General features: G+C 36.3%; 1 protein-coding gene across 7 annotated transcripts in view; it reads right to left on the bottom strand.

Annotated features, from left to right (window-relative positions):
• KIF13B (kinesin family member 13B) overlaps positions 1 to 19,779 on the bottom strand; it is a 167,371-nt gene that overhangs the window by 74,664 nt on the left and 72,928 nt on the right. For all 7 annotated transcript variants that reach the window (XM_039875850.1, XM_039875853.1, XM_039875855.1 and 4 more), the window contains 8 exons: positions 19,269 to 19,481; positions 17,804 to 17,914; positions 13,734 to 13,868; positions 9,257 to 9,387; positions 6,006 to 6,092; positions 4,324 to 4,514; positions 3,579 to 3,789; positions 2,523 to 2,685 (listed from right to left, as the gene is read on the bottom strand). In XM_039875850.1, the coding sequence (XP_039731784.1) occupies positions 2,523 to 2,685; positions 3,579 to 3,789; positions 4,324 to 4,514; positions 6,006 to 6,092; positions 9,257 to 9,387; positions 13,734 to 13,868; positions 17,804 to 17,914; positions 19,269 to 19,481 (1,242 nt within the window). The remainder of the gene's footprint in view (positions 1 to 2,522; positions 2,686 to 3,578; positions 3,790 to 4,323; positions 4,515 to 6,005; positions 6,093 to 9,256; positions 9,388 to 13,733; positions 13,869 to 17,803; positions 17,915 to 19,268; positions 19,482 to 19,779) is intronic.

Raw genomic sequence — 19,779 nt, 5'->3', positions numbered from 1 at the left:
ACCAAATGATCCAATCAAACAATGGTGAGAGGATCTGAACAGACACTTCTCCCTAGAGGACATACAAACGGCCAATAAATATATGAAAAGATGCTCAACATTCGCTAGCTATTAGGGAAATGCAAATCAAAACCACAATGAGATACCATCTCACACCTGTTAGAATAGCTATAATCAACAGGACAAGTAATAATAAATGTTAGAGAGGATCTGGACAAAAAGGAACCCTCATCCACTGCTGGTGGGACTAGAAATTGGTCCAGCCACTATAAAATACAGTATGGAGGTTCCTCAAAAAACTGAGAATTGATCTACTATGCAATCCAGCAATACCTCTCCTGGGTATTTACCCCAAAGACTTGAAAACTCATATTCGAAAAGATATTTGCACACCGATGTTCATAGCAGCATTATTCACAGTGGCCAAGACATGGAAGCAGCTGAAGTGTCCTACGATAGATGATTGGCTAAAAAAGCTGTGGCACATATATACAATGGAATATTACTCAGCCATAAGAAGAGATGAAATACTGCCATTTGCAACAACATGGATAGACCTTGAAATAATCATACTAAGCGAAATAAGCCAGGCAGAAAAGGTTGAAAATCACATGATATCACATATGTGGAATATAAACCTAAAAGCAACAAATGAACAGGACAAACAGAGACTCATGGACATGGACAATGGACTAGTAGTTCCAGAAGGGAGTGGAGAGGGGGAAATAACAAAATAAATTGTTAAAAAATATTATGTATATATAGTATGAAAAAAAAAACTGTTGTTTTTTGGTTTTTGTTTTTAAAGAACTGAGACTAAATGGCAATGAACAATATACTGCGGCATCATGATGTGGCCCTCCTGCAAACAACTACAACAGGGATTAGAAAAAAGAAAAAGGATAAATTTCTATCCCTTACCAAAATCACCAGACAGAGGTCAGAACAAGGCCAGGAGTAGGGACCAGAACAAACAACAGCATTCACAGCATGGGAAGGGCATGGAATGAAATCAGTTTTCAAGTACCAAAAAAAAAAGTTTTGTTGGATACAAGTATGCAAGACCCAGCCTGAGTTAAGGGGACTATCTCCTTAAGAAATACTTCCTTGTCTAGCTCCTTAGTTTGGCTAAAATCTGAAAATACTAATCTATTAAATCAATAAAAAGTGGATTAATAGCTGTCTGTTAACAATGGCTGCTTCAATTCTAGCAATGTGTGTCATGTCTACCAGCAACAGAAACAGCCCCATGAACAGCACACTATTGGGTATCTGAGAGGAAAGACAAGCCCAAAGCGACCTAAGTCTCTTCTAGGTGTTGACCTGGCTGCCCTGAGGCAGAGTCACTTCCTCCCACAAGGCCCAAGCCAGGATACACAGAAAAGGGCTACGGTCATGCTCAATGTGGGAAAATGCACATGGTTTTGTTTTTTCAACCCAAACACTACAGAATGGAAAAAGATCTTGCTCTTCTCAGTCTTCTGGAAGAAGCTGAGCCCAGTGCCATCTGCCCATGATCTGCTTTCCTCTATTATTTTTTCTCTGTGAGTCCCACTGCACCCATAGTTTGTCCTACAAATACCAGCAAGCAAAATAAGTGAGTAAAATCTTACAAAGTATACACAGAATATATATCAAAAGAATTCTCCAAGAAGTAATGATTGTATCATATCATAATATCTTTATTACTAAAAACATTAAGCATCATATTTGTAAATACCTACTCTGTGTAAAACACTGACCTTGATGCTGTTACATTGTAAGAGAAAGAAAGATGTGGCCCTAAATTAGAATAGAACACCCAAAGATTCGTTAAAGCTTTGCTATGTTGAATACTGTAGGAAAAACAAAGCACCTGGACCCTTAAAAATTTATCTGAATACAAAATTCTACCTAATTTATCAAAAATCATGTATGAACATAATCGAGAGCTAAAAAAGAACCTAAATAAGAAAGAAAAGAGAACAACTGAGTGGCAAGGGTAGATTTTGATGGGACTTCCCCATGTACATTTTATTAAGTTTATTACATCATACAAAAAAATCTGTGACCTTGAATACACAGATGAAACAACAGATGAACAGTTTTTCAAGGTAATCTATTAGCAAGTAGAAAATAACATGGCATAAGTAAAATAAAACCTAACTTGGTGGAGGGGGTATTACAGAGTGGTAACAGAATGAAGAGGAAAACCACTTTGGAAAAATTCATCAGGGAAGATTTCTCAGAAATAATTAAAACGAATTTGAAGAAAGGGAGCTGACTGAAATAAATTGGTAGGGCTGGGGCAGGGGAGGTGGAGAGGCTATTTCTCATGGATAACGGACATACTTGCACAAACGCAGAGAATTAAAGGGAAGTAAATTCTACCTGAGAGAGGAAGACAAGTACCAAAGGACCTAGACTGCGGAGAGTAGAGATGGGGATGAGGGCAAACCCACTGGTATTTAAATAACACTGGTGAAATATAAAGCAGCTTTATCCAACGATATCTTTGTTTTTCCCACTACTGGCAACCTCACCTTCCTGTTAGCATCAAGGCTGGAGGCTGGAATCTGCAGGGTTACTTTATACTCTGTCCTTTTGTCCAGTTCTTCTGCAATGTAACTAGCTTCTCTCACCAACAGATTGGCTTTAACAATTTGTTCCCTTAGCCTCATCAGGCTGTTATTCAGTGTTGCTTCTCTTTAAAAATAAAAAAAGTGTTGGGGGAAGGGGAGAAAACCATCAAACAGCATATCAGAATTATACAGTACATGATATGTTAAGGCCAAACTGCCAACTAAGCTTTACAACTGTCTTTTGCACACAGGGACTACATTAGCGACATTGGCCCATGCATGCCCTTGTATCTTGGCTACAGGATAAGCCCTGGCACACACTCGTGTAACAAACAGGTCCGAGATGAGGGCAGAGCTTTGCAAACCTGACTGTATACAAACCAACTGGGGCTCTTGATAACTGAAGAATCTGACTCAGTAGGTCTGCGGCAGGGCCTGAAATGCTACATTTCTATCCATCTCCAGATGACAAGAGATGCTGCCTTTTGCAGACCAAATCTGAACAGCAAGAGGTTAGTTAAGTTCAGTCTATAACCATGGATAAGACATTTTAGTGTTATGCTAATTAGCCCATACAGAGATCAAACTTGCAATCTGAATCTCATAAGTACCATGCTTTACCTACCTGAGCTAATCAGTCCAGATAACCCATCTTTCTTTTTTTCTTTTTTAAAAAAGCATCTACCCAAGCTTCAGAACCTAAAGCATAATATAATGATACAGTATAACTTCAAAGTACTTGTTCATTCAAATCCAAAAGCCATACAAATTGATAATGGGGCAGCACTTAACATGGGCAGCTTGAAGTAAATCAATATAAATGGACAATTCCCATCTTTTCAAAAATGAAAACAAAAAAAAAAAAGATAATGCCAAGTGGTTCATAGCTGTACCACTCTTTCAATATAATTCTTTTTAAAGTAATGTCTAGATTTTTCTACTCTGTGTCTTACCTAGGCGGATTAAAGGTGATGAGCATATGCTATGCATGGAATAAAGGCCCCAGGCACCACCTACCTCTCTTCGGCCCACTGTCTCAGGCGCTGTTGAGCGCTGGGTGAGTGGAAAGAGAACCTGTCCACACTCCGACAGTTTTGTTTCTCAGGAGACAGCCTTCTTCGTAGCTGGTCCAGTTCATGTTCATACATAAGCCTCTGGCGCTCTAATGCAGACCGTTTTTCTTCTTCGTGCTGTTGTTCTAGGCTGTTCAATATTGACTGCATTGGATCTGAACAAGATTTTTTATAAAAAGGTAAATAATGAACAAAAGGTAACTATACAACACAATATACTCCAAATGTTATTCTATATTGTTGTTTGTCATCCAAGTAAAATAAGATTCTTAAACACAGTTTGGAGTAAACTTAGTCTTCCTTACTCCCAATTACTTGTATTATCTAGTCTGCCAGACATATGCTAAACTGTCTTCCATACAGAAAAAGTAGGTCTATTATATATTCCACACAAAACCTAAGACATGGTTAATGCTCCAGAAATCCACTACAACAAATAATGAACCAGTGGTAGCAAAGTTTCAAACCTGAGAAATTCTATCAATGAGAAAAAAGTTTGCAGTGATCTGTATATCAAGGCAGAAGGAATGTAAGTTTGTAAAAATACAATAAATTAAAGCCAAAGACCCAAAAGAATAGAGTTCAGAGAACAACCTAAAGATTTTTGTTAACATCTGAAAGATCTGTCATAAATACTTTTAACTCTCGACCAACTTTAAGATTCTAAAAGGCACGACAGATTCGCTCACCATTATTGCTCAGAGCCTTCATGGTCACCTCCATCTGTGCATATTCATAATTGAAGTTGATTTCACTGGACACCTCACTTGAGGAGTCTCCATCTACATCCAGCTGCTCAGAACTGGTATCATTCTTCATGGAGGTATCTTGTTCCTCATCCTCTCGATCTGTTTTCTTTCTCTTTTTAGGCAAATTCAATCTTGGGGAAAAAAAGAATATTTTGTTTTTTTTAAAAAAGATATGCACTCATTCATGTCATTTATTAAATAATGGTATTTGCTAGATGCCAATGAGGATGCCATGTAAGTATAAGGCAATTACGGTATTCAGAAAGTTTTTACTCTAGCAGCAGAAATGAAAGACACACATGCACGAATAATTATGACAGTATGTAAAACAAGGCCACATGACTGTTACAAGCTAGGTGTTAAAGAAAAGCTGAGGACCACTTGAGAATGAAATAATAATGGAAGGGGAAGTTATTTGAGCTGAGCCTTAAAGAATAAGAATAAAACAGGGCATAGTGTAGAGGGAAGAGCATGAGAAAAGATGTGGAAATGGACACTCACAGTCTCTGGAGAAGTTATTAATGAAACAACAGAGGGATACACAAAATTTTTATAGCAGAAGTTGTAAGGGACAATGCTGGAAAGAACAACATAACCAAACAATGAAGGCTTTGAATACTAAGCCAAGAAATTTATACTTGATTTAGCAAGAGAAGGGAAAAATAAAAAATATTTTCCACACACTTTGTATTCCTCTATCCTTCCATCAATAATCAAAATATCAACTGGCCTACGAGCAAAGGATCTCCATGAGCTATAAGAAAAATCAGTTGATATCTGAAGCACAGTGACCAATGACAGGAAGAGGAGTAAACCAGGACTTTAATTTTATACACTGTCCAGCCCGCCTTTCCTTGCCAACACAATGCCAATTTTGTATGGGATACAATGTGTGCAGTCCCAGGTCAGACACTTTCTTTCTCAGCCTCCTTCTCTGCTAAGAGGCAAATTCTAGCAAATAAGACGTAAGAGGAAGGTTGCTGGGGACTCTGTGAAGACTTCTGGAGTGGCATGGCCACCTTTAGATCACAGGGAAATGCCAAGACAATGACAAGACTTCCGCCATGACATTTTTCGGGGGCTCAGCCAATGCCAACAACCACTTTCCTTCAGATTTCTTATTTTGTTAGAGAAATAGACTATTTAAGCCACTATAGTCAAATTTGTCATTATCTGCAACAAAAAGCATTGCTAAATGAAATACAAACCTTATCTTACGGATAATGAAACTAAGACTGCTACTTTTCCAATTAAAAAAAAAGAACAAATAAAAAAATAAGATGTCAGAAAAAGAATTAATGAATTCTTATGCCAGATGGCAAAACAATTATCTTCCACTGAGAAATAAAAAGAAAAAAATATGTATGTAAACTAAGTATTTTTCCTGAGTTTATTGTTCACATGATCCTTGGGCTTAAACCATATAGTGAACAAACATATATATATATATATATATATATATATATATATATAGTGAATAAATACATATATAGTAAATAAATAAATGTACACAAAACAATGCATAATTTTTATGGAGTTAAATTTACTTTTCAATATATATTCTTATATTTCAGAATCTCCAATAATCTCTCCCTCTGAAAGAGCCATGAATAGTGTCATACCTGAAGAAGTGGTTGTTTCCCCATAACACCCTGTCCCCGTGGTGTAGCTGTGTAGGACTGGATACAGAAGAGCCATTCACGAATGTTCTGTGGGAGAAAAGGCCAAACATGTAAACGATGATTACCATGTCTTCTTTAATTTTCCAATACTACACAGATCTAGTTACTAGGAAAAAAAAAAAAAAGAATTTTCACAAATAAAACCTTGGTGAATTTTATTATTTACATTTACTTCTTTGCTGATTTACCTAAATGCTTATGGTATTAAATATAAACAAATTATTACCCTCTATTTTTCAAAGTTTTAAATTTGTCATATAACATATTAAGGAGTAAACATGGAGCCATTACGACCAATAATAAAAAGATGGTAGCAATATACCTTACAACTGAGTATGTCCAATCTCATGGATAAAAAGAGTCAATCAACCAACTAGACTCTAAAAATATCTACAGATAACAGAAGTAAGAAATGAGACCTATGTTAAATTCTTTTGTAACTGACTTCAGCATAGAAAAATGTCCATATCCTATTAATACGTAGAAGATTTATTAGGTCTACTTAACTGCTTATCTTGACAATGGAGTTCACCAGAAGAAATGGTAGGTAGAAGGATATCAAAGGAAGAATTTGGAGGGGCAAGAAATAAACAGAAAATCATGCATACCACTATGAAATTTATATCCTTGGATTACCACTGTCATCATGCCTCTCTCCTGGTGAGTGACTCGTCTGCTTAGACACAGGATGAAAGTCAAGTTCTTTAACTTGACATTACTGGCCCCACGAAAGGAAACCTCTTTATGTCCTCCTTTCCCTCTTCTAGTGAATTCTCAACTCCAGCAAAAAAAAAATGTTTTGTCCACTACGCATGACTGACTCTTCCTCCAAAGCCAGGTTTACACCAGTCCCACAACCTGAAATAGGGTTCCTATTCCTCTCCATGCCCCCCAAATCTTACTCAGCTCTCAAAGCCCAGTTTGGTTTCCACTTCCTATGAAAAGGCTTCTCATCACTCCGGCTTATAGTATCTTAGTTTCTTTAAAACCCTAGAGCACTTGCCCAGCTTTATATTGCTAGTTATTTTTTATATAAATGCATACACACAAAACCTTACTCTCTCTATAGATTTCACTTATTATGCGGGTTTTTTAAACACCAGAAGTACTCGGTCTTTATACTCCTATAGTCTATTTATTCAAAGCATGAGCTCTATAAACAAAAAGTTATGAGAAGAAGGGACCTACTAAAATTAGTGGATCTTAGCCTTTATGACACAAATTCCTTAAATACAATGAGGAATTTAATTTATGGTAAACACAGCAGTTAAGCCATGATTAGTAAATAAAAACAGGGATATAACAATAATTCTCAAAGTGTGGTCTGTGTTGGGTACTCAAGATGAAGCTATTTTTTTAACGCCTATCCTGCCTTTTTTCACTACATCGACATTTGTGTTGGCAATGAGTAAAACTGCTGGTGTTTTAACACACATCAAGGCCATAGCGGCGAACTTCACTAGAGGTCACTACCACACACTCACAATCTAAAAAATGTTTCGTTTGTGAGTACCCTTGATGAAGCAGTAAAAATTATTACTTGTATTAAATCTTGACCCTTGAGTACACAACTTTTTAAACATGTCAAATTGAGAAGTACGCAAAAAAATATGTTAACACAAACCAAAGTAGGATGACTGTTTCAGCAAAAGACATATACGAAATGGTTTTCTGGGAGACATTTTCTTGAAAATGAACAAAGCCAGCCCATCGCTTCAAGGAAAACAATTGACAGTATTTGTTGCCAACTGTAAATTTCAAGCTTTCAAGTGAAAAATGAGAGTTTTGGAAAACTTGTGTCAATGTCCTCCAACCAAAGACCACAGAGACATTCCTGCAGTTGAGCAAGTTGGGTTTACTACTCACACAGAGGGAGAAGATACGCCATAAGCCTGGGGCGTCTCAGAAAGAGGGTGCTGGGAGGAGCTGTTGCAGGATTTGGACTGTAGCTGATTTGGGAGCAGATCTAAGGAAGTGGTCCTCTATATGCTGTCAGGAAGCAGGAGTAATTCTGTGATTGGGTAGTTCAAAAACCTTACCTATAGAGGGGAGACTAGCATGAGGATAGAGTTGTAATTGGTGAAGGAGTCAGTCAGCCAGGAAAAGGCATTTGGTATTTTGGTATGTGGCATTGTGACCTTGGTTTTCGTCTGTGCTGAAACGAAATTATTATGTGGCCTGCTCTGCCTTATTTTATCATGGCCTCAGAGTATCCTTGCCTGAGGCTGTATTCTGTGAGATTATTTAACAGGAGAATAGCATGCCCTGGCTGAGCGTGCCGGGCCAGCTTCTGCTCTTTTTCTTTTTCACTTATATCCTTCACCATACACTTGAACGTTTCTCAATATTTAGACATTATAGATGAAATTAGTGATGATATTAATGATTTTTTGAAATCATATAATGAAATGTATCAACATTCGGAAGATCAGTATAAGTTTATTTTAATCATCACCCAAAACAGTGTAGACAGTTATGGAATAGGGCAATAACACTTTATAGCTTAAGAAAACACACCAATAAACAATTTAATAATGTTGTACCTCTTCATTCATTCATTACTTATTGAGCACCTATATCCTAGTCTATTACATGCTAAGGATACAGAATGAAGAAAGAGAGATCCTTTATAAAGGAGCTCACGGTCAAATGTGTTAATAAAGGTTAACAGCACAGAAGAATACAATACAAAAGGTTAACATAATGGGAAACATAAAGTGCACTGGGAATATATACCAGGGGCTCTTAATTTAGACCAAACAGGGAATTCCTCAAAGTAGATAATGACAGTTTAACCTTGAAGATCAAACAGGAGTTAGCTTGTCAAAGGAATAGCAGATGCAGAGGAATAGGAGGAAAAAAATAAGGAATTTTGTATCAAAAATAGTAGAAAGTCATCTAGTGATACAGCAAGTGGACCAGAAAACAGATTAGGATGCTAGCAGGGATTCTAGTCAAGATCTGATGAGGGCCTTATTTAAATAAGGCTGAGGTGGTGGGTATGAAGAGGAAGAGATGGGTTTAAGAGATATTTAAAAGTTCATTTAAAGGACTTGGTAACTAACTGGGTATCTTCATTAAGTGAACTTAAAAGTAAAGAAAGGCTAAAAGTCCTATACACCATCTGCAAATAGTGTACTTTCTTCCTCTTAAAAATTGTTGTGACATTAACACTAATTAAAGTACATTACCTGGTGTTCTTTTGAGGAGTCAGCATAACCTGGCCTTCTGGTGTGATGTCTATAATACAATGTTCAGGAAGAATTCCCATTCCACATAGTTGGATATCTTGGGAATTTGCTGAACCTATCAATGTATGTTCCTACAAAGGAATCGAATTCACTGATTAATATTGTATTCTTACGTGCACAGAAACTAAAATCATCTACTCTGAGCCTCTTACACTGATCCATTATCTTAGCTAAGAGATTTTTAAAATAAATGGAGTAGTAGGGGGAATTTCTGTCTTTTTCTGAAAATCATTCTACACTTTTTATTTCCTTATAAGGAATAATGCACTGAGTTGAGTTATACCTTTTGAACCTAAAATTATAGTTTTACATTAATGTCTAAACTATATTCATTATTTTCCACAGCAATGTTCATTCCAAATATTCCATACTACTCTCAGAGCATGAGACATATGACAATGATGTACCAAAAATATTGGTCTGAAAACTAGTTACTTAAGTTGTACATTACTTACCTGATCTCAATTGAGATGAGTTAACTACAGAGATAAAATGCTATTCAAATATAAAGAGTTTGAAAAGACTAAAATTATTTTATGAATCACATGGTCTCTCTAAACCTCATGAAAGATATAAGAGATGTGTTCTTCTTACTGTAGACCCCCAATTACTCAATTCTTTTAGCCCCAATCACCAGCCTCACTTTTTTGCAGGTAACTGAGAAAATTGACAATAAAATTGAGTTCCCTCTTTTGAGCTTCAACATTTGACTGCCTGTCCATGATTAAATGTTGACATGACCTGGATGTGTCCCTAGGCCACCTTCTCCTTTTACACACCTAGATCAGGGGCCAGATAGGAAATATTTTAGGCTTTGTGAGTCACATGGAACTACTTAACTCTGCCCTTGTAGTACAAAACCAGCCAGACATACACAAATGAACAAGTGTGTACACTTTCCAATAAAACTTTATTTATGAATAGTGAAGTTTGAACTTCATATAATTTTCACGTGTCTGAAATACAGATTCGTTTGACTTTTTTTAACCATTTAAGAAATATTAAAACCATTCTTAGCTCCCAGGCTATATAAAAACAGGCAGGAAGCTAGATTTAGTCTGTGGGAGCAGGTTGCTCACTCCTCCACGACAATCTCATCCAGTTCCAAGGGCTTTAAGTAGTGTCCACACATAAGCCATATCACCAACTCAAAACTACAGACTTTGGTTCCGTTATTTTCGCACCTCTGCTACTATACCTAGTTTCAGTCATCATCACTTCTTGCTTACTTGGATCAACTTAGATGTCTAAAGATATTTCAAAGTGAAAGGGCCAAACTAGAACTTTTGCTCCCACCCCCCGCCCACCTATTCTCTTTCCTAACAATAATGGTACTACAACCACCCACTGAGTCCACTTAAAAGCTCAGATGCTGTCTTCGAGTCCTCTCAACCCCGTACCAGCCTACCCCTAGGACCATGTCAATCAGAAATCCTTACGGACTCTTCTTCCAAAACATATCAAAACCATCTCATTTTTCTCACTTCTACTATCACATCCCAGTCTCTTGCCTGGGTGAATACAAAAGCCTTCTATTTTTCCCCTTCTGCTTCTCCTCACTCCCCTCCACTTCCACAATAGCTGATCATGAGATTCTCCCTATTTAAAACCCTCTAGTAGCTTCCCTTTGACCATCTAATGAAGTCCAAATTCTTACCTAAGCTTATAAAACCCTCTGTAACCTGGCCCCACCTACCTCTTATGCTAGCTCCTCCCGCTCTTTCTCCTAGAGCAAGATTTGGCCACGTTGGCCTCCTATCTGTTCTTTGAGCACACTGGCTATTTCTATCTGAAATGTTCTTCTGATCTTGACACTGGCAGTTTCATATCATTTCTATCTCAGCTTTTAAGGGTGCATCCTCAGAGAGGTGTATCCTGAACTGACCATCAGAAATAGCCAGCCTATCACTCTCATATTTGAATTCCTTACATAGTACTGACTGTTCGTGAGGTTACTGTTATCTCCAGAGCTAGCATGGAAACTCCATGAGAGCAGAGAACGACCTGACCTGCTCCTCACTGTAATCCAATCACTTAACACAGGACTGGCACACGAAGGCATTAAATAAATATAAAAGAAGAATAAGTGAACCATCATTTCCCTTAGCTTTCTCTCCAGATGCAACAGAAAACGATTCTCTCCTCTTCTTTGCCAGTGACCCTTCTAATTATGATCTGGGTTCTAATTCTTCCCATCTCTTTAAGGATATCAACCTCATTAAAAAGGCCTATTCCCCTCTGGTATTTTCATTTTCTCCTTTTCTGGGGTTTCTTCGCTCAAATATATTGCAGTGGTGTTTCCAAGGAAACAAAGAGCTAGAATCTAGAACTATCCTATGGTATCCAATTCAATCCTCAAGGTATGTATATCCATACTATAATCCCATTTCTGTAGTTAAAAAATATGTATCAGTATAAATCTATACATATACATACAGGGACAGATCCAGAGGACAGATAAAAATATTAAATATTAACTGTGGTCATCTCTGGGTGTTGGAATTTGGGCACTAATCTCCCATCCCAATCCCTTTTCTAATATGTTTATGTAAAACTTTTTAGAAAAAAAAAACGTATGTTACTACCGTAATGTTTTTAAGGTGAAGGGAGCAGCTCTTCCCTCTAGAAGTTTGGCTTGTGTTGGAAAGAATCTCCAAGTTTTCCTCGGAAAATTCCAGGCAGACCTCACTTTGCACGAGAGTGTGGGATATTAAAAATAATTGGGCAAGGAGATCTTAATAATCACTGGGAAAAATTGCAATTATTCTCTGACTTTTAAAAATGCCTGTAATAACATTAAGAATTCTCCTATTATTATACTATGTAGAGAAATTTAAAAAATAGTAAAACTAGTATTACTAGAATTATTTATTACTGGTATTAATTAGAAACACTGAAACCTAACGCATTTTATTTCTTTGTGAAAAGCTCATCCAGAGTTGTCTGAACAGTGCGTGCTGCCTTCTTCTCGGCACGTAGCTTACACTATGGAGCGAGCATATTTCCCATGCCTTGGCAAACTGTCATACTCCTTTCCAAGCTTCTATCATTTTATCCTTTGTGCTTTCGATGTTGCAAAATATATCTGAGCATTTCTTGTCTGAGTGTTTTCTGATGTCACTCCCTTCAGACATCTTTATTCTTATCATTACAACCACTTTCATTATTTACATCGTAAATTCACCTTCACTCTATTCCTCTGGCTGAGTATCCAGAATCTCATGAATGGCGGCAGTGTCAACATCACTGGAATTTGTGTATATCAGAACCATGCAAAGAAAGGACTGCTGTGCATACAAATTAGGTGCAAAATTATCTTGTGAGCTATGTTCTATCTATGGTTTGGCCACCATACCTTGCCAGTTCTAGACAAAACAAATAAATGAAAGATTTCTGGAAGAGAACCATACAACATGGAACTAGAAAGAATGTTAGAGATATTTGAATCTAGTACCCTCGTTTTACAGATGGGATGTCTAAAGTCACCCAGAAATGTGATGTCATCTGCCCAGCATCTAAACTGATTTGAGATTTTGAAAGCAAAGAAATAAAAAATGCTCGGTCTCCAAATTCCTCCAACCCACATCGTGGTATCACTTTACTGAAGCAGAAACTGTTCTTTGACTGAGATCATCCTTTTGAATGTGCTTGGTCATGAATATACTCTTATCATGGGGTTAGGCTGGGCAGTGAAGAAATCAACACTGCCTCAAATTCTGCCAAAACAGAATTGACCACACAGTCTGAAACAGAATCCCAACACCTCCATACAAGATGACCAGAAATATTCTGACTATTCTCCAAAAGTCTTTAAATAGTTTCTTTGTTTAAGTTTTCAGTTAAGGAACAGATATGAATTAGGTTTTTTCTTGTTGGGTGTATGTGTTTGTGTGTTCCAATCTGAAATCACCACATCAGAAAGAAAAAGAATTCATAGTTCTGACAAACAAAAGGGGCAGAATATTTAAGTCCTATTCTAATATCCTTTAAGCTTTAAAGTCACCTACTTAACTCCCTATAAGCTAATGAAGCACTTACAAAAAGGGGTGCTTCATATAAATCACAAAAGCTTTAGTTACTAATGAATCATTTAATTTTGAAAGTCATTCTTTAAGCTTTAAAGTTATCTACTTAACTTCCCAGTAGCTACTATTAAATAATTACTAAACTACTTAATTTGTTAGAAATGTAAGAATATCATTTTTTATATTACTAAGTTGAATAACATCAATCAAAAACTAAAAAGGAAAACTATTCCAGAAACCAAAGATTTTTCTACATTCCAGCTTATTCAAATAAAAATAATCTGTTAATTCATTATTTGTGAATAAACATAGTTCACCAGGTTTTCTGAAAAATGCTGTGAAGCATTGTTTCATTTCGTGCCAGGAGACATTAGGAAGGCCTATTATCTCACCTTTAAATAGTAAACCAGAAGTTCATTCAGAGCGGGATCAGCATTCAGATTAACAAGGAAACATTTATCATCCCCAACTTTAATTCCAGAAGATTGAAGGGATATTCCAAGACTCTCAAGTTGTTTCTGTCGCTCCTGTAAATGAAAAGAAGTGTTAATTCTGCAGCTACTAAAGCAGTTGAGATACAAAAGGTCTTCTTATGTTAGAGTAATCATTGAATAACTTTATAATTCAAATACATTCACTTAGGACATGGTATTATAGATTATTGCATTTTTTCTCTTTCCAAACTATATAATGTTATTTTATTTTGTTAATTAAAACATTTTTATTTGGAAAAATAAAGTCATTACAAATAGCAACCAAGTGTACTACTGAGTTCTCAAGTTTCATTCTTGAAAATATCTAATATCTTGAACTCATCTTTTGAATTTAATTCTGTATATAAGAGCAAATTAAGTGTTTTACTCAACTGTGATATTGGTGAAAAGCCAAGTTTTCAATACATTCTCCTGCTTGATATCTTCAGTGACTCCCCAGCCAGGATAAACAAAGTCCACAAGGCCCTTTGATCTGGCCCATTCACTCCCTATCTTTACATCTGTCACTCCTACTCTTAAAGCCTGTACTTCAGTTATGTGGAACATCTTCCAGATGGTTGAGGGTGTCAAGAATGCTCTCTTTAGTTTAAGAGATTTTACACCTGGCTTTTCTATCTGAAGCATACTTGTTCTCTCACTTGGTAACTGTTTACTTGGCCATTTCTCTATGAGGATCCTGTCTATTTATTGTGTACTCCTAGCAATTAGCACAATGCATAAGACACAGTGAGCACTCAAAATGTTGGTCTTATAAATTTATCAAAATAAAACTTGTATATGCTTTCAAGTACTATTTTCATAAGGATACAAACCTTAAAGAAGGTGCCTACTGTCTCTGATTCCACACAATATATGAATGTATACATAGAGGGGGATATATATGAATCCTACAGCCAATGCCCTGTGATTAAGGTATATGGATTGGGGCAACAGGGTGTCTGACTATGTATAAAGAGCAAGTAGTAATGAGTTACAGCCATCAAGAACCTTTGATTTTGGGGAAAGGCAAGGCACACTGAGTCATTTAACAAGGGGCACACAATAAATTTGTAGTATAATTAAATTACAGCCACAGAATTTTGCTATATCTAAGGATATCATCCTAATTCATATGGCCACTACAATCCAGTCAATACACTGCACCTAGAAGTATATTATTACAAAAGTAGAGAAGGGGATATTTTGGTTTTGGGTATTTGAATCAAGTCTCTCTTCTAACGAAAAACATTACTGGTTTTTTCCAGAAGTTTCAAGTATTTTAGCACTAGACATTAGATTTTCAGCACTCAGTTCTAAGAAATGGTTATCCTTAATAGAGAATCATGTTCCTAACATGAGGAAAACAATTCTGACATATTTTGTCTAATACCTCCTTAGGGAAGGTTTTCTTACATAGCAACCTTGATAGATAATTAAAGAATGATTTCAATAAGAAGAAACATTTCTCTATAAAAATGTCTTTTTTGTAAACTAGCTCATAAACTAATATTAAATGAAAAATGTAGGTTATAAATTAATATATCAATTTATGCACTAAAAAACCTAAAAAAATGCTCAAAGATATTAACAGTTTTTTCGGATGATTAGATCCTAGTTAATTTAAATTTTCTTTGTAATAGTCTTTCTATATTTTCTATAAGTAAATACTACTTTTGTAACACAATATTTTCTCCTATTTATACTCTTATTATGACTCTATTAATTCTCATAAAAAGACTTAAAATGGCAGACTGGATTATGCCTAAGGGCATATTTGCCAACCCTTAATCTATGTCAAGGTTTTGATATGCATTTCTTAAGTGTGCATTTCTTAATGAGAACAGAAAAGATGAAAATAAGAGACAATTTGGTATTGTAGATATGGTGTTAGTCAACAAGTTATGCTTGTTTATTTGGAAATATTTCTGAGCATACACTTAAAAAACAAAAAAATACAGCCTTTTTTCTTGAGAATCTTATAGTCACTGAGTAATAAACCTATACACGAAAAATTGAACAATAGTAAAGTATTGCATAAATTGAAGGTCAAAAGGGTATAGATAGTTTCCATAGGAATTCAGGGCCAGGATGACCCCTGGGGGTGGCCTACTAAAGGAAGACGTCGCAGAGCACAGAGGACCTATGGGGAGCCTGCATGACTTGGAACTGACCCCAAAAATAAAGTGCAAAGTCCTTCAAAAAAGAAATGCATTTAACTTAGTTCACCTAGATACTCTCCAAAGTTATCTGACCATGAACCTTTTTTTTTTTTCCCCAGAAGACTTAACCATTTCTGGCTATATTGACAGAAATACATTTTGGGAAACGTAGCCTATTCTGGAAAGCGGATGGGTAATAGTAAACAAGCCAGGTCTTTCCCAATGAGAGAGGAGAAGAGAGCTCAGCAGCACGGAAGCATGGGGGCTGGGAAAGATAAGGCATTAAGGGAGATGCTGGATAAAATCAGGCATAGTCCCCAAAAGGGACATAAGAGAAAGGGTAAGAACAGTTAGGTAACGAAAGATGCTAAAGATAAGATTCACTAGGACTGCAATCTGACTTAGACCTACCCTGCTTTGTATTAGCAAAGCCACCCAAGAACAAGAGCCTTCAAAGTCAATTCTTTATCTTTGGAGTAGCTCCAAAAGGTTCTTACAAATTAATTCCAAATTGGACAACTATTAGAATGACTTATAATTTATGAAAAACAAGAAATGAAATATGTAATGAGCAAGTTTATACACTCGTATATTCTCTTTGAAGTGTGAAGGATAGGCTTTAAAAAACTCAGTGCAGGTTTACAGATAAAACAAGACTGGTCATATGTTGATCTTTAAGGAAACTGGATGATGGGTACATGTGAGTATACTCTTCTCTTATCAACTATGAAATTGACTATAATAATAAAGTTTTAAAATAGACTTAAATCCTAGTCTGCACTAATGTAAATGTAACATCCACTTTATGCTACATAATAGTAGTGCTGTCTTACAACATCTAATGTAGAGACTGGTTCTGCAAAGCACAATTAAAAATGGAATCTACTGGATGAGAAAATAAGTAGCAAGTTCCACATATTCACTAATACAGGGAACAGTTGAAAACACTAGATATTTTTAACTTTAGAAAAGAAGAGGAAGAGGCAGAAGTGACTTCAAATACCTGGGTAATAAGAGTCTCATAGGGCTATTGGAAGGCTTAAATAAAATACTGTATTTAAACGTGCTTAGCATAGGGCCCAATACATGTGTATCCAATAAATATTGGTTATTATTATTATTAGTTGTTACATACAAGCGGGACACTTATTCTCTTAGCTTTGGAAGAACAAACTAAGGCCAATGAGCAGAAATGAAAGAAAGATCTGTTAAGCAACTACTATCAAAGCCATCCAATCACATCCAGTCACATCTTTCTAGAACAAGCTGAGCAAACCATCTAACTGGAAAGCTACAGCATTAAGTCTTTCATTACGTAGGCAGCTGGACACTTAAAGAATCTCTCCAAATGCTAATGTTCTCACCCTAAGATTTCACAACTCAATTATATTGTGTTCTAAAAATGAGAGACAGTCACCTCAAATTTAGGTATTTCACATTATTTTTACTGAGTTGTGACATGGAAGTCAGAATCTCATAACCTAATATCTACTACTAATAATTTTGTGGTTTGGCTAAGTTCCTTAGGTCTTTAAAGCGCTTAACAGAATTGGATGTTCAGAGCCAGAGACTACAAAGTAGTTATTTCATTAAAAAAAATTTCATGACCCTTCAAAATTATTTCTGACATAATGAACAATTAATTGTAATTATGTCTTTATCCTTCAAAGTAACTCTGTACAGTAAAATATGAAGTATTGGATCTATATACTTATTAATGGTGTTAGATTTGCCATCTTCGAAGCTAAAAATCAAAGAACCAGAAATACTATTGGAGTTGCACTGCACACACCACCACGAAGTTTCTCTCTTCAATCGGGAAGCACAAACCTGGGCAATCTCCTCAGTTTTCCTTAATTTCTCCTCCCAGGTCACAGTCATTTCCTGGATTAGCTTCTCTGATTCTTCCAGCCGGTCTTTTAGCTCGGGAGATTTCATTGCCTGTAAGTAAATGTTTATTCCATGAAATGTTTGTATAATGCCCTGAAAAAAGAATCAGATCAATCCAGAAGGGCAAAAGTAACAATCTGCCTCCTCTCAGCTGTACGGCTCACTGAGGTCTCTGATCTACCTAAGACATAACTGTCACCAACGCTCAGCAACCCGACTAAGCGGGTCCCACAAACTCATCCAGTTATCCAAGGTGGGTTTGAAAGGAAGACTCACTCTTTCCTGTTCCTCCAACCTACTGTTATTGTAAAGATCTCTAATTACGAGATAAGGAGATAGTTCAAGCTATCAAGGGGTTATTTTTTAAATCCCAATAGGACATATGCCTAGACTCATATACATGATTCATTCTAGTCTTTATTGATGACTTCAGGTATTTTATTCAACTACATATGGACTAAATTTGTACATGTTGCAAACTGGATGGTTTGCAACATGTACAAATTTAATACCTGGAACACAGAAGCAAAATTTCAAAGAATTTTGATGAATTGTAAAATTATTTCTATAATTGTATAAATAGTATAAAACTCTACAGGCAAAAAAACAATCAAGATAATTGTTTTGACCATGTATTTTACTGATTAATCACCAGCAAATGGTTTATGACAAAGAAGAAGGCTATGGTCTCAGCCCCAGGAAAGAGTCCCACAGTGCTAAGAAACTGTGGGGGGAGAAATGTTAATTAAAGCAGGGATCCTGAATCTATTATTTTATTCCTCTTTTGACAAGAGGAGGAGCATTTGGTTGTAGGTTAGATTGTGTAGGTTTCATATTTAGCAATGAAATATAAATACCTATCGTGGAGATAGAGTACCAAAAAACAGATGAGTATTTCTGCTATAAAATGTTTTCTACAAACAACTCACAAAACGGAAAAACTAGATTAAGGTGTGAAAGACTTCCTTAAGATTTCCATTCTGACCTCAACCAGTGAACAAATGAGAAAACAAAAATCTTCTTCCGATTAGTCTATACCCACTCTCCACCATTTTCTACACTAAAATTAAATTATATACACTTTGTTCCAAGCATCTCTCTTTCTCTCTCTTACTCTACTATGCCTCTTCTCGCCTGTCAGCTGCCTATACTGTGGAAACATTCTCTCAATTCCCTTTATTCTCTCCTCCTATTGAAACCTTAAACACCTGTAAAAACTTTCTAAATTTCAACTGACAATCTGTCTTCCTTTATCCATTACCCATCTCAAATTTCTCTTCCTATAGGAAATTCACAAATTCTGGGTGAAGTACTCATCACTCATGGCTAAGGGGCAGAAAATTCAAGTTCTAGCTTTACTAGATTTTCCTAGACCCATAACGCATCACTCGGCCGTGCCTTCTACCTCTGCTTTGGTTAGCTGCTCTCGGAGTTTTTCCACTTCTTCCCGGAGATCCCGGATAATTCGTGCGTTAGGATCCTCATTCACCACAGCATGGTTCACGATGTTCTTGGCGCGATCTGCATACCGCAGAGTTGAAAGGGTTTCGTCATAGTTATCAGCTGCCGGACTCACAGTTGCTACCATGGCTGTCTTGCTGTTACCCCCAAGACTATCCTAGAGGAGAAGAGAAATTGGGAGGCACTTTAAAGTTAGAAGAAAGCATTATATGAGAAAGCTGAAGTCGGAAATGGTAAGATAAACTCCCAAGATCAAAGGTATATTTAAAGACAAAGTCAGGACTAAAATACAGGAATGCTGATTACCAGTCCCACGCTCTTTCTTTTCTCCCAAGCTACTTTTCTGCAAAAAAGAAATTTTGGTTTTTGAGAAAGGACAGGGAAATACAGTGAAGTCTACATTTATTTTAGTTTAATAAAAATTAATTCTAAGTTAATTTGTCCTCTATTAACAC

This window comes from Pteropus medius, unplaced genomic scaffold, assembly GCF_902729225.1.
Source record: "Pteropus medius unplaced genomic scaffold, Ma_sr-lr_union100, whole genome shotgun sequence".
In the NCBI taxonomy this organism is placed as follows: Eukaryota; Metazoa; Chordata; class Mammalia; order Chiroptera; family Pteropodidae; genus Pteropus; species Pteropus medius.
This window is presented reverse-complemented; position numbering and strand designations above follow the sequence as displayed.